This window comes from Lissotriton helveticus, chromosome 10 (assembly GCF_964261635.1).
Source record: "Lissotriton helveticus chromosome 10, aLisHel1.1, whole genome shotgun sequence".
NCBI classification, from domain to species: domain Eukaryota; kingdom Metazoa; phylum Chordata; class Amphibia; order Caudata; family Salamandridae; genus Lissotriton; species Lissotriton helveticus.
In genome coordinates this window covers 1,132,624,609-1,132,639,362 of record NC_136071.1, presented here as the reverse complement: position 1 = coordinate 1,132,639,362, position 14,754 = coordinate 1,132,624,609, and the positions used below count along the sequence as shown (strand labels likewise).

The window sequence follows — 14,754 nt, the reverse complement described above, 5'->3', positions numbered from 1 at the left end:
GCTTCTGGTTCACCCGCATCAACGTCGAGACCTCCTTTGACATTGAGAGAAGTACAAGTGACTGGAAGATCAGCGTTGAGGTCTAGACAGTCGACACCAAAAAGCACATCATCCTCTCCAGAACTCAGGATGGTGCAGATTACTCCAGTGGGATCTCGTAGTTGAGAACAACGGACGCCACCAGTTAATCTTTCACTGCGTTGGCTACAAAGTGTAAAAGAGTGGATAGTTCCAGGTTCGGACGTTTCTCAAACCTATTCACCTTCCAGAACTTTGCTGGTGCTCCTCCTCCTGCAACAACTGCCACAAGATCTCCCTAAAGAGCTCCAAGAGTGTCACAGTCTCCTTTAACAAGAAGGTCTCATTATAGGACACCTCAGACTATCACCTTCCAGATCTTGTTTTCCCTTTTGTCCAGATCTTGGCACAGACACAGGTCTCCTGATACATTGATGATGATATGAAAGTTTATTGTTTGATTAATTAAAACCTTACAATATATGTGCAATAATTCTTGATTATAAAATCAGTTATACAATCAATTATAAAAAACATTTAAACTTCAAGTTTGTTACACTATTTACATATTATGTACTTAGTACATTACATTCTTTCAGTTTTTGAAGTTCTAACTTAATTCTCAGTTGCGTTAGAAACCTTACAAAAGCAGAGTTTAAAATTATATCGTCAGTATGGATGCATCTTATCAGTGCTTGTTTGCAACTCCTTATTTCACGAACATTAAAATGTCTCTTTAGAATAGATTTGCTTTCAGTTCTGGACAAACACAACGGAGGTGCATAATGTTCTCTTCGCCAAGTTTGCATAAGTTACAAGTCATTGGTCCCTCTGTACTCAACCATGGCATTAGATGACATGATGTTCCCGGAAATGCTCCAAAGCGAGCTTTTATAAAAATGTTTGAATTTCACAGACCAAGGAATTTCGAGGTATGGTTGCACTTTTACCTTGCTATAGCCATTCAAGAGAGGCCACACATGTTTTCTTTTTGAGAAGGTATCTTTATCCAGGAGTAGTGATAAATGCTTTGTTGTACTATTAATGACTTTTTAAAAAAAAGTACAAAGTAATTGGCATTTCCCAGACTGAGTTTACTGAATATTCCTATAATGATGTAAATAGATATTCACAGCCTGGGCTTTCCAGTTTCAGTTTATTTCCTGCCACAATAGTTTGGACAATTGATTTACAGTATCCGTTTTTATCCTTTTCCACACTTTAATAAATTGACCTTTTCGCGCAAGTACCTGATTATTCATCCCAAATTCGATTCGTATCTGTGCGGGTGATGCATTATGTGGAATTAAGAAAAGGGCTTTATAGATTTTCGTGACTGCATTGTTGATTATGACGGAGTATTTTCCACACAATACTTCACTTCCATATGTCAAAGTTGGTAAACGTTTTCTGATAGTACTTTCAACATTGGTCCATAACTCTGCCCTCCTGTGGATTTTTTTATTATTCTGAATGCCCCCAACTATTTTAGCTCTGTTGTATATCAATCTTGTGTGGTTGATATGATCCTCTTTCATCAAATAGTACTCCTAAATATCTATATGTATTCACTTGCTCTAGTTGCAAGTTATCCAGAAACCACTTATACTTATGTTTGGACCTTGAGTATTTGTTAGTCTCCATAATATGTGTCTTTGATTTATTTATCACCATTCTATTTTCTTTGGAGTAGGTAGATATCCTATTTAACAGGCGTTGTAGTCCAACCTTCGTTTTGCTAAGTAGGATAACATCATTTGCATATAGCAGGTTTGATATCGGAGTATTGGCTAATTTAGGTGGGCAAGCATTCACCTCATCCAAGGCTCGCGTTAGGTCCGCTAAAAATAAATTAAAAAGCAACTGGGCCAATACACATCCTTGTTTCAAACCTGATGCTCCCCATGCCCATTTCCATCTTTTTTCACTCCAAATAAAAACAGGAATTGTGTGGAACGAAGCACTGGAGCGGGAGGAAGAATGCGAGGTGGTGGGAGGACGTGCTTGGGTTGTCTTTAACACACGCAAACAACACTCTGTGGAGAAAGAAGACACTAAAACATTTTGGACAGTCCAGTAAACTAATTCTTACCACACATTTGACTACACTGTCTAGCAAATACAAAAAGAACAGCTGATGGACGGAATGCTGAACCATCTGGGTTAAATCCATCGTCTTTTTGCACACCGCACCTTCCACTTTAGATCCACTCATCTGCAACTCCGTATTAACCCTGCTCCCCATGGGAACAGTCCAGCCAGGCTGACGAGGGGCGATACCCCTAAACTGGTCCCATGATGCTTGGTTCAGGGAGGGCAGTTCGGGCTGGACTGATCCCATGAGGAGCATGGCCAAGACTGATTTGCATATGGCTCGGTCCAATGTTGGGGTGGCATAGTGAGCAAAAAACAATGGATTAAACCCAGATCTCTTGACTTGGGGTGAGTGGTTGAAAGGTTTCAGCCCTCTGTCCATCATCTTGGTGTGTTCACACTATCTTGCATATCGCATTGAACGTCACAAAATTATTACTTTTGTTTACCATAGTCTTACAGCTAAATAAATGAATGGCTGAGTGATGTTTGAAAACAAACTACACCATCACTACATACATCTTAAATAGGTCTGCTGACTTTAAGGTTTGTTTGTCCTGTCCTTTCTGTCTTTTATTCATATTTATTTTTGGCAACGGTAATGGTAATAACTATTCGCGTTTTTAAATAAATGTAGCTGCAACAATTGTAGTCCTCTATTTATTTTATTGATAAATGTACACCTATACTTGGATCCTCATAGTTTTAGCAATGGAAGTTACACGTGTTAGCACTTCACTTACTTCTGTGATAACCTTACCTTTGCTTTTCAAACTCTCCATGCCAATCTGCATAGTTATTAGCCTGGCAGTAATGACTGAACAACATTGCAAATGTATATGAAATGTCCTCAATGAATGCCATCCGTTATATCGTGTAAGATGTTCTACGAGGTCAGGAACAGTGCGTAGTGTGGGCATGAGTAATGATTTGCATAGAATACCGGAACTAGCTAATTTCAGAGATTTTTAGTTGGTTTATGATCTACAGTACCCAAAAGAAAGGTAGGTGGATGGATAGAAGGATTTTAATTGGTCTCTGAGACTTTAAATCTTTGGTTCATGGCTCATAGTTACTTTGGACAGCATTGACCCCCCGATATAAATGTGAAATAGTAGCCAACAGCATGCCCCAGTATACTATACCCTTGGAGCTCTCAACATGTTTTATCTGGAGGTTCATGTTGCAATCCCAATAACGCTGACTCCCCTTTTCTTCCCTGCTGTCCCAACACCTCCCCACCCCCAACTTTCAGAATGGTAGAAGTGAAGTCTGAAGCACTATATTAAGTTATTTTGAGTTGTATATAGCGCTAGCTAGACCCAAGGGTATCGGAGCACTTTACATGTTATGAGATAATGCTTACAAGAGGTACGAGGAGATTCGAAAGAGTCATGGTTATATCTGTATGGTACATTAACATGTTTATATCCTTTTTAGGTCTCGCCTACGCAGCGCGCATTCGCTGCATAGGAGACCTTTAGCCGCCGTTCAGCTCTTTTTCGAAGCACATACTCGTGCTTGTGGCGGCATACACCTTGCGCTGCGCACAGGGGCGCGCCACAAGCACGAATATGTGCTTCGAAAAAGAGAATACTGTGCACACACACACAGACACCACTCCCGGGCCAGCAAACACATGCGCGCACCTCTCTCCTCGGCCCCTTACTGTGCAGCATGCCTAACTCGATCTTGACTGCACACAACATATTTATTTAGAAGCAGAGCGACTAGTTTTGCAGCGGGAACGAGCAAGGATGCGCACGCTGCATCTTCTCTTTTGTTAAATATATGTTAGCCTTGTCTCCCTGTCCCGTGTTTGACCGCCCCCCATCACCCTACCGTGATTGCTGTTTTTTTCCTTACAGGACACAAACAACTTTTGTTTTTTAACAACCAGTCATGGTGGCTGCACGTCTTGCTGCTCGCCAGTCGCCCAAAAATATACCTTGATGTTAATAAACCATTCCATTCCATTGATATTTTGAAAACCAAGTGCGGCTCTGATTACATTACGATGTGGGGAAACCGATATGGGAAACACGCTTATCCGTAGCTTTCAGTAATTGCTTGTTCCTTTCTTTTTTTATGCATAGTTTTTAATTTATTGTTTATACTTTTGTACCGGCACTCCAAAGGTATCAGTGCTGGCTCGAAACCGGTTCCCTCGCATCAAAGATATCCTCTTCATTGCCTTGCTCTGCCTGACCCCTCCTCCCCGTGCTAATTACAGGCATAACGGGGTCAGCAATTTGGTGAAGGCAACGCTATCCATTGTATATGGAGGGCGCTCTTTTTAGACGAGTATTGAGTTGCAAATAGTCCCCAATAACTTAGATGTTCCTGCTGATGAGACAGAACAGATTTCATGTTGAGTGACATTGGCAACAAGTTAGGAGCCGCCTGGTTTGCATTTTTTTTTTACAGCACAAACCCAACCAGAATGTATTTCAGTAGAAACATACAGTACGTTAAATTGCTCATATTAACAATAGCCTAGTTCATTAAACCCACCTACAATTTAATATATATCCGACTCTTCAGCAACTCACAAGATTTACTGCCATATTCATTGGAAGTTGTTTCCACCAGATGATCACAGGAACACTCACATTTGTGTCAGTCTCAACATATGTACACTTCCGCTTCTAAAATTTGATGTGACATGCATTTGTAACTGTTTTTTGTTTCTGTATTAAAACTTATTTTTGCCTTTCTAGAACCAGTCACTCCAAAACCTATGCCACTTCTAAAGATGTTCCCTCCCAACTCCCACCGTTAAAATAGATTTATTCCTGCTTTTCACAATGCTATAGCTAAAAACTTTTTTAAGTAGGAAACATCCTGCAATAACATTCAGTTCCAAATGACTAGCAAACTTGTGGCTGTTGACCAACTTTTAAAGGTGCGCCCACAAAACTGCACTTGTAAAAAATATTTGCTTGGAAGTAATTCCACTCTACTAGTGGGATTTTAAGTAAGTACATGCCACCGGTGACAATTCTGCATTAGTGACACCTCCGGATGCTGCGATGGTTTATTTCTCGCTCCTACTAATTCTAGCTTCCCCCATGGCAATTTTATTTAGTGTTAGCATGTAGAGCCAGTACTGAATACGTCCGATGTTTCTACAAGAGCTGTGCTAAATACAGATAAGTTGTGTGTTTGCTGGCGACTTGTGACTGCATGTTTTTATTTATTTTTTTAACTTTTGCACTTTCCCCCTTCATTCACACTCCCCGTTCTAACTTCCAGTCCTCATAGCTAATCACCCCTTTTTAACATTTCCCCTCCTCAGAAAGTAAGCTGAACTGCAGCTTCAGCAGAAGGGTTTATCTACTTTCTTTTGTGTTTACTTACTTCGTTTTAAATTCATTGTGTTCACACGCCTTTTCTGAATCCACTGTGAGCAGAATGGGTGTGCTAGGACAGACTGTGCGTGCATTTAAAGCCTCTACCTCCTTACATCCTCGGGTTCTTGTGAATTCAGTCCCACAAAGTGCATCTGATCTACCCGCAACACCCTGCTCTCATCTATGTTTTTATTTTTTATTGATCGCAATTCCCTTTTCTAATAAATTCAAGAACCATTTCCATCTGCGGGAAAACTACTGATAGATCAAAAATTTATATAAAACATATCTCCTTAATAAAATCTTTCAGTTCCGAAATGAGCCGGAGGTGTGGGGGGCAAACATGAGCCAAAGAAGGCACTGTTCATTTGGAGAATCTCACCAGGCTTGCAACAGCACAGCCTCTGTCCATTTGTGCTAATCAATATTCGAATGCGTAACATATATCTACCCAAAATCCTTCACAACTAAACCCCTCTTAATTTACCTCTGTTCCACCCAGTTATACTTTATGTTGTCAACACCCCTCAAACCGCACTGACGCTATGTATTCTTGAGTCCCAAAGGCTTTATTCCAACCTCACCCCAACTTTCACATGTTTAACCTCATGATCATGTCCTACTCACACCAGTCACAAAGAGCACGAGGGCCAAACTCTTTCCAGCATGTTCAGGTTCCATGTTATTTTACATTGTCATTAGTCATTTATGTATTGCGTATAAAACCCGGATAATAAAACGTAAAACTAGATAATGAAATGAAACTCGTTTTCTGTTCCAGTTGTCCATACCCTCTGCTTCCACAGCTATGCTTTAGGGTGCTGATGTTTATACCACCAGAAAGAACCCTCACCAAATTATGCTAAATTCCTGTGACCACTCTTAGGACTGCTCTTTCACCAAGCCTTGGCATAGCCAATAGGTCTTGCCTTTGGGACCTTATAAGTGCTTAGCCATTCAAAAATTGACGTTGTTGCACCAAGGAGATTGTGCTGCATTACTAAATACTTATAAGGTCCCAAAAGCGAGACCTATTGACTATACCAATGCTTGTTGAATATCTGTTTCTTGAGCTAAAAGGTGTTAAGATTGTGTTGATCCTAATGTGGTGGACGCATCAAGTTTCTCTGTTATTATTTTTAACGTCTGTGTACTCTAGTCTAATCTAAAGTTTTTGTGAAGTAATTTGCAGGACCGATTGGTACGCTACCACTTTTTTCCTTCCAGAGTTTCTGTATCAATTACTTGCGGTGGAGTTTCTGCTTATGATTGAATTTCGTTTGAAGTGGTCATAGTTGGTGAAGAGAAAATCCTGTGTCTGTTTATTTTTTAATTTTGAAGTAAGGCAGGAGTCCCCAGTCTTTGCTAAAATGTGAAGGAAATAGAATTGTTTGCTTTCTGTATTGTGTGATTGCTCAGCGAGTGTCTTTAAGCACCTTCAATTGAAATATCCCAAAGGTGTGTATCTGCTCTGCCCATCTTTTTTAGGGCGGTTCTCAGATAATAAACTCTATGAAGGATTTTGAGCTGCAGTAGGCGCAGCCGGGATGTGATCGCTACCTCCCTGAGTGACGCCACTGCTTCCTGCCAGTCAGTTGTCGTCTAGATATCCCACTTCTACCCCCATTTCTCCCGCTACTTCAGCATTGGGTCCAGCATATTATTTATGATCTTACGATATGTTAGGGAGATCGCTTTGGTGTGTAGATGGTCTGTTAATAATCTGTCCTCCAGTGGGGACGCCTCTGGTGGGGTATTGTCAGGGGGACTTGTTACATCTAAAGCGTGCTTGATCTGAAGGTAACGGAATTGCTCCATGGGTGCCATTTTGTATTTCTCATGGAGCCGCGCAAAGGGGACCATCTTTCCTCGTGCCCAGAGATCTCCTACTTCCAAAATAGTCCCATCGCTTCAATCACTTACTCTTTCCCAACCGGCCCAATTTGTGTCTATCCCAAAGGGGCATTGCTAATGTGATCTTATTATGCCATCCCAGCTTTTTACGTGCTAATTTCCATATCTGGAGTGTGTGTGTCGGGCCCGTTAGGGTCTTTTTGTAAAGTGCTCGAAATAATCTCCCTTCTCCCAGCTCGATTCTGTCTAGACCATAGGCTGGGTCAGTATGGGGAATATGAATCCACTGATTGATTACAGTGAGTTGGGATGCCCAATAATATACCTGGATATTTGGTAGTGCAATGCCAGCATCATACCACGTCCGGAACAGCTTTGTCATAGCTATTCTTACTGGTTTATTATCCCAGAGGAAGAGGGTACAGGGAAAGGGGCGTTTTGCAGTGCGTAAAGAAATCTTGGGAGCGCCATCATCTTAGAGAGCCGCTCTCCCCAAGAGTGTGAGGTGCAGCGATTGCCAGTGTTTCGTGTCTCTTTACAGTCAATGCAGGGGTGGTTGGAGATTCAGAGTCATGAATGCTTCCGGGTCATGTGTGATATGGATTCCTAAGTATTTGAACGTATCCTGCACTATTGTGACTTCACAGCCCCTCGGGTAATGTTGGTATAGGTCAGTGTAGGACATACAAGGTTGATTTAACCTAGTTAATCGTGTGTCTTGAGTGCCGGCTGGAGGTGCTACATATATCAAGGAGACACACGAGGGACCTCCGGGGTGAGGCCAGATATAGAAGAACATCGTCAGCGTATAAGGATATTAGGTCCTCACAGCTATCCGTCCAGCGGAGTCTGCGAATGACCGGGTCTTTTCGTACCCATGCTGCCAGGGGCTCTAATATGAGGGCAAAGGGGAGCGGTGCAATGGGAACTCCTTAGAAACATGTCCATTCGCTACCCCGTGTGCGATTGGGGTGGCATATAACCGCCTCACCCATGAGTAAAATTTAGGTCCAAACCCCATCTTCGTGAGGACAGAAACTAGGAAAGGCCATTTCACCTGTTTGGAAGGCCATGCGTGCATCGAGGGACAAAACAATCGTGTCTTCCTGTATAGTATGTTTACGCCCCAACACGCCATGAAGACGCCTCAAGTTTAACGCTGTGCTTCTACCCGGCATAAACCCTGAGTGGTCTGGGTGTATTAATGTAGCGAGGTGTGGTGTTAATCTCGTGGCCAGGGTTGTGGCTAATATTTTGGCTTCAGCGTTGATCAGAGATATTGGTCTGTATGATGTGCATTCTCAGGCAGATTTCCCAGGTTTATGGACGGCCACTATCGTCGCCGTCCGCTGGTCTCGGGAGTTCCCCTGCTACCAAACTGGCCTCGTACATTGCCACTAGCCGGGGTGTAAGTACAGTTGCATTTGTTTTGTACTGAACGCTAATCCTATTTCTCCTACGTAGAGTTTCTCCTCCAATGATTGTGAATCTTCTTGTAGAAGTTTTGGGAGTCTGATATCGCGGAGAAAGTCCTCCGCCTCCTTTTCAGTTATTGTAAGCGTGGACGTGTAGACTTGTGAATAGTGTTGTGCTAGGATGTCGCCTAAGTCTTGGGGGGATTGGAGGTAACGTCCCCCGTGGGGGTCTCAAGCTCTCTAATCCACTTGTCTGCCCTTTCTCGCTAGTCGAGTCAGGCCAAGAGTTTGCCTGCTTTATCGCTGACTTCATATACAGTATATTGTGTGGTAGAGTCGTGTTGTGGCTTCTTCCCATAAGTAATCTTGTACTCTTGCTTTTTGAGGAGTAGCTGGTGGGCTGTTATATCTGTGGGATCTTGTTCCTGGGCTCTTTCTGAGTCACCCACCTCCTGCTCAAGGGTTGTCACCGTCTAGATTTTTTCTTTTTTATGATGTCCTATTAGGGAAATCGCTTGACCTCGGAGCACTGTCTTATAGGCCTCCCACAGGACGAGCGGCGTGGAGACCGAGGGTTAATTCTCGCAAAAATAGTGTGTGGTGGCATCAGTCAGACCCTTCGAGATCGCCAAGTTTTTGAGAGATCCTGGGTAAATAGAGAATATGCGGCCCTGTGCCGTGGTATGCCACGTGTAGGTGATGCGGATCGGTGAATGGTCCGAGATACCTCTCAGTAGGTGCATAACTTCAAGGAAACTCCCTATCTCGGCTGCTGGTGACAGTATATGATCTATTCTTGAGCGACTATTATGGGCACCGGAAAATAATGTATATTGTCTCTCCTGTGGGAAGTGAAATCGCCAGGCATCTATCAACCCCATTGTGTCCAAGAAATCTGCAAAGTTCGTGCGGGCCTGATGTTGTTTAGGGGTTGTGCGATCCATGTTGTCATCAAACGTGGCGTTGAAGTCACCTCCTATGATTAAGTTGCCCTGCGAGAGCCAGAGCAGAAATGCACAAAATGCTGGTAATGCTACTGAATGAAGTGCGGGGGGATATAGACCGAAACTACGTTGACCACCCGACCCTCTCATTGACACGATAGCGCCACAAATCTGCCTTGATCGACTGTGTAGGTATTTTTAATGATGATCTGGTGTTTATTAAGGAGGATCCCCACCCCTTGAGAGCCAGTTGTAAATTCTGAGTGTACTGCTAATCTAAATCCCCATCTGTCAAGCGATTTACATGTCACTCCTGTTAAATGGGTCTCTTGTATGAGAGCTATGGCCGGTGCTTTACGCTTTAGATATTGCAGGACTAATCCTCGCTTGAGCTCATCACGAAGCCCATTCACATTCCATGATACGATAGGTAGGTGCTGTGGGCGTGGTGTTAGTGAAGCTACTGGGTCATGTAACGCCATTGTGCGTAGAGCCTGAGACGTGCGACTTACGGTCAGTGTGCTGTTGTAATACCGCTTGAATAAAAGAGTTAGGCTCTCGATTAGTAAGCAGTTTGTGGATTTTCAGTCAGAGTAGAGGGTTAGAAGAAGCCAGGCAGTCTGTGTGTTCAATACACCACAGAGACTTATCATAGAAATTTGGAGTGGCCAGAATTAATATTTTGCCTACAAAGCTTTGTAAAATTGGCAAACCCATTTCGTGAAAGACAAATCATCCATTCCAATTGAGTTTTGTTAACATGGTTTGCGCAAAACCTAGTATTCATTTTCATAGTTTAACCCATTAGGCACATGGCCATCTCCTGAAAGCCTCAATGCTCAACTTAAAAAAAAATAAAAAATAAAGTATGTATGTGGGGAAGTTTGTGCTTAAGCGTTCAAATATTTTTTCCCCTTCAAAACAATGTATATCCAGACCAAATTGGCATTCTTCGCTCACCCACATTTTGTGAATTTTAACAGCACCCAATGTTTGTGGTTTTAAAAGCAAATAATCAAGAAAACAGCCAAAATATTAGTTTTTGGGTAAATAGGACTAAAAAGCAGTGCAAATGTTGTCCCCACCCCTAGGGATTACATCAAGAAAAGGTTTGCTGTACTAAAATTGTCCCCTTTCCAGCCATCAGAAACGGGCGGAGTTGTAAAAAGAAAAAAAAGAGATTTTGCTTGGTGGTCAGTTTACAGTTTCTATCTACTACTTTTGGCAAAGAGGTGAGAATCCCCTCAGTGAACCCAGAAAAGTAGGTATTTTTGAGAATAGACCAAATTTTGAATTCCGCACAAGGAGAATTTGTGTCTGTTTGATCATGGTTCACGTCTCCCCTGCTTAAAAACAGAAGACTGATCTATCTATAGTGTTAGGTGGGTGTCCAAAAACACAATACTCTGAGCTAGCTACTAAACTGCTGTGTACGATCTGTTCATTTGAGCATGCATCAGTTCATATGGTAAAATCTATTAAATCAAAAATAGATATGAAGAAAACCTAACCACTCTTGACATAGCGGTCATTGCTACCACTCTGTATTTGGGGTTACTGATCAATCTCATGGTTTATCCGGGTGGTCTGATGTTCACTAAGCATTCTAGATAAGAGGACATGCTTGAAGCCACACATCCCACATCACCCCACACTTCCTTGGCGCTCTAGTTGCCAGAAATGCCCAGAGGTGGTAGGAATCCCTGGGTGCCGTCGAGCCGAAAGCCTGAACACTGCAACAATCTCCCATGGCGAGTGTAAGGAAACTAGGATTTCTTAGAGTATAGTTTTAAAGAAAGTGTTGGTGAAGTGAGAATAAAACCCACCATACTCCCTTCTGGGGGTGGTTGGTTTGGGGATGGTTTCAGATATGTCTAGACAGGCAGCATGTTGTTGTGTAATTGATGAGCTGCCAGTACAGGCCGATCATCCACTCCATACTTTTCTAAAAATGTTTTCCTGTAGTTGCTTGTGGGAAGATTGCTTTGGAATATTGCTAACTTTTCAAATAGTTATCTATTTATGCACAGATATTAGAGCTAAAAGAATGTTCTTGCTTCTATGATTGCAAACTGAATGTTTTACTTCAATGTATAGATGTTTGACTACGTTTTCTTCTGGTTTCTTCTCTAGGTTTAACTATAGATCAACACACCACCTGGCATCCCATGGGTTTTATGAATTTTTAAATTGGTTCGATGAGAGAGCATGGTATCCTCTAGGAAGAATAGTTGGTGGAACGGTAAGTTTGTTCGAATGTGAGAACAAAAATGCATTTAGCGATGTCTCAAACAGCAGTACTAGTTTTAACAATCCGGTCTAAAAATGGTCTATTGTACCTTCGTAGTTGGGTACCTATTTTGGTAAGTTAACTCCCAAAAATTAAAATCAACACATGGATATTTCTGGCATAAGTTTGTGTATGTGCAAGTTACAAATCCTACATTTATGTGCATTGTGACTGAGTCTCAGGGCCACCTCTACTGCCTCCCCCCCTTACGTTGCATGGAATCATGTTATCGTAAAATATCTCATACACTGGGCTGCCAGATAAGTAGTGTCATTATTACCAATAGCTCTCATATGTTGTACAGTCCATTTAGATACTAGCAAAAGTGTTCTACACACAAAGTTTGAGACATTGCATGACATATACCACATAATCGCTTTTACAATAGTACTCTGGCCTTCTTTATTTGTTTCCTCAAAAATAGTATTTTAACTTTTGAAGTTTATTCCGTGTGCATGGTTTGCATTTCTTGCATCTAGTAAAGCTAGGTTCACTAAGCAACCATGTTTTCTTAAGTTCAGAATTCCATATCAGTTCCCCCCCATTTGACGTTGATTTTTTGAATGTTCCACTAGATCTTCCTGCACCTGTTTACCTCCGTTATGGCCTGCCTTGTCTCTTCAGAGTCCTCTTACTTTTGTTTTCCTACCTGTTGCAATGCTGTTTCTAATACTCTTTCTTAGAAGCACCCTGGCCTGAATATATTTACTATATCTGCTTGTGTCTCTTGAAACACTTAATCGCTGTTACAGTTTCACCTTAGTCAAAACAATTCTCAAAGCAGCTTGCATGTTACAAGCTACTATCCACTGTTGGTTTTCAGTAGGGATGTTTCCAATTTCTTCTTTTTAACATAGATTCTAATGGTCAAATACTCAATTTCTGTATGGCTCATGGTGCTAGTAAAGCTTAAAATGAGTGAGCTAATGTCTAACATAGCTACAAAGTTTGTGGCTTTTTTTAGTTCTCTTCCATATTAAAGATGGGTTAATAAATAATTTCTGTGCCGCTGTACATTAGGTCAGTTGAACACCTACTTCTTCCGCCATCCTGTGTGCGGATCAGCATAGCTGGGGGTGAAATAGGTGTCAGTTGCTGTTCCCTTTTTTATTTACCCAAAATATATTAATTGTTAAATAGAAAAATACTTAAAGTCAAGCACAGGTTTGTCATATATAAAATGATAAAATTATGTCTGTAAAGTTAAAGGTTAGATCACTAAAAATGTTTGATTTCAAGCCATCATTGTATAGTATATTAATGTAGAAAGATGGTACACCCAAGGCCTTCACCAAGTAACCATTCTCCAGTGTATTTTCAAGTATTCCATTTAATAAAACTGTGATGTCTTTAATATATGATGGGAGGCTTCACATACGTAAATAAAAGATGGCCTGTGTTATTTCAAAGAGGCTGGCCTGGGATGTAACTAGGAAAAAACTGGTGTCTGTGGGTGGTGTAGTGATATGAAAAATATGAATCCTTGCTTAACCCATATTCTCTCCTTTCCATCAGTTTCTCATAGTCATTTTATTTAATTTGGTTTTGATTCATTGTATTTTGTGTAATTGCCAAATATTCATTTCTAGTGGTCCTTTCGTAATACTGTAGTTCAATTACCAGTGTGCATCACTCACATTTATAATATTTCAACCTTATCTGCTGGTTTTACAGTAAATTCATAATTGTTACTCTGTTTGAAAATTATAAAATCAGAACTCCTAGCCACATACAACTGGGTCTAAGCAGCAATAGGACACATTATTCGTAAGCATTGGCATTTAATAGGAAACTACCATACTGTAGCTCGCAAGCAAAGAAGACCTAGTGTAACATTTGAAAGATCCAAGTTAATGAGGGACCAATTAAGGAGTGACTTGAATTTTTAACCTAAGGAAACATGTTTGTTACCCAAACTTGGCTTTACTGGATGCTAGAAATACAAAGCTTGTAAACAGCATTCAACTTAAAACCTACAATGCACAGGCTTTAAGAAAATGTAAACGAATGAGGCACACATCCAGTTGTAAAAGTGAACATTTTGTGTTAGTGTTTTTCAGACCTTTCTTTGGGCAGCAAGGGTTAGCCAGTATATAAGAGAATATTACAACGTTTTGAGAGCTATCGTCACCAAAAATTTTATCAGACAGCCTGGCATTTTCAAGTAGTGCATAAGGGTAACTAAACTTTTGAGATATTTTGAGATGCTTTGTCCCACGCAATGTAAGGGGAGGAATACAGAGATGGCCCTGAGATGCTGGATACTTGGGAGCTACAAGTGCTAAATATTGATGTAGAGGTGCTTGCACATTTATGGTATTATGGCACAGTGGGACATAATACTATATATTAAGAGTTAAACTGCTTCAACAAGTGCCATACATTTATTTGGAGTGGTTTTAGTAAACCTTCTTATGATTGAATTATGACTTGGAATAGGGGGTGAAAAAGACAATGATTTACCTGATTTAATGTGTCGTAGAACAGTGGAAATGACAACAATACTTAACAAAAGAAATATTGAAAAATGAAAAGGAAATTCGGCAAAATACTGTATTTTTTAAACACATGATTAAGTTTATTTTTGCAGACTTCTGTGAAAAAAATCTCGATCTTTTTCAAGAGTTACTGATCCTATTCTGCATTATCCATTGTTTCTTTATAATGTAACTGTGGTCACTTTACATTACAATAATCTTTATTTTCATTCAGACCCAGCTTGTTATCCACTGTCAAGTGGCATATCCTGCCCCACTTTGAGCCTCCTAGGAATTATGGTCTAAAAC

General features: G+C 41.0%; 1 protein-coding gene across 1 annotated transcript in view; it reads left to right on the top strand.

The window, feature by feature from the left end:
• Positions 1-14,754, top strand: part of STT3B (STT3 oligosaccharyltransferase complex catalytic subunit B) — a 347,362-nt gene that overhangs the window by 17,892 nt on the left and 314,716 nt on the right. Inside the window, exon 2 of the mRNA XM_078663938.1 lies at positions 11,812-11,920. Within this exon, the coding sequence (XP_078520064.1) occupies positions 11,812-11,920 (109 nt within the window). The remainder of the gene's footprint in view (positions 1-11,811; positions 11,921-14,754) is intronic.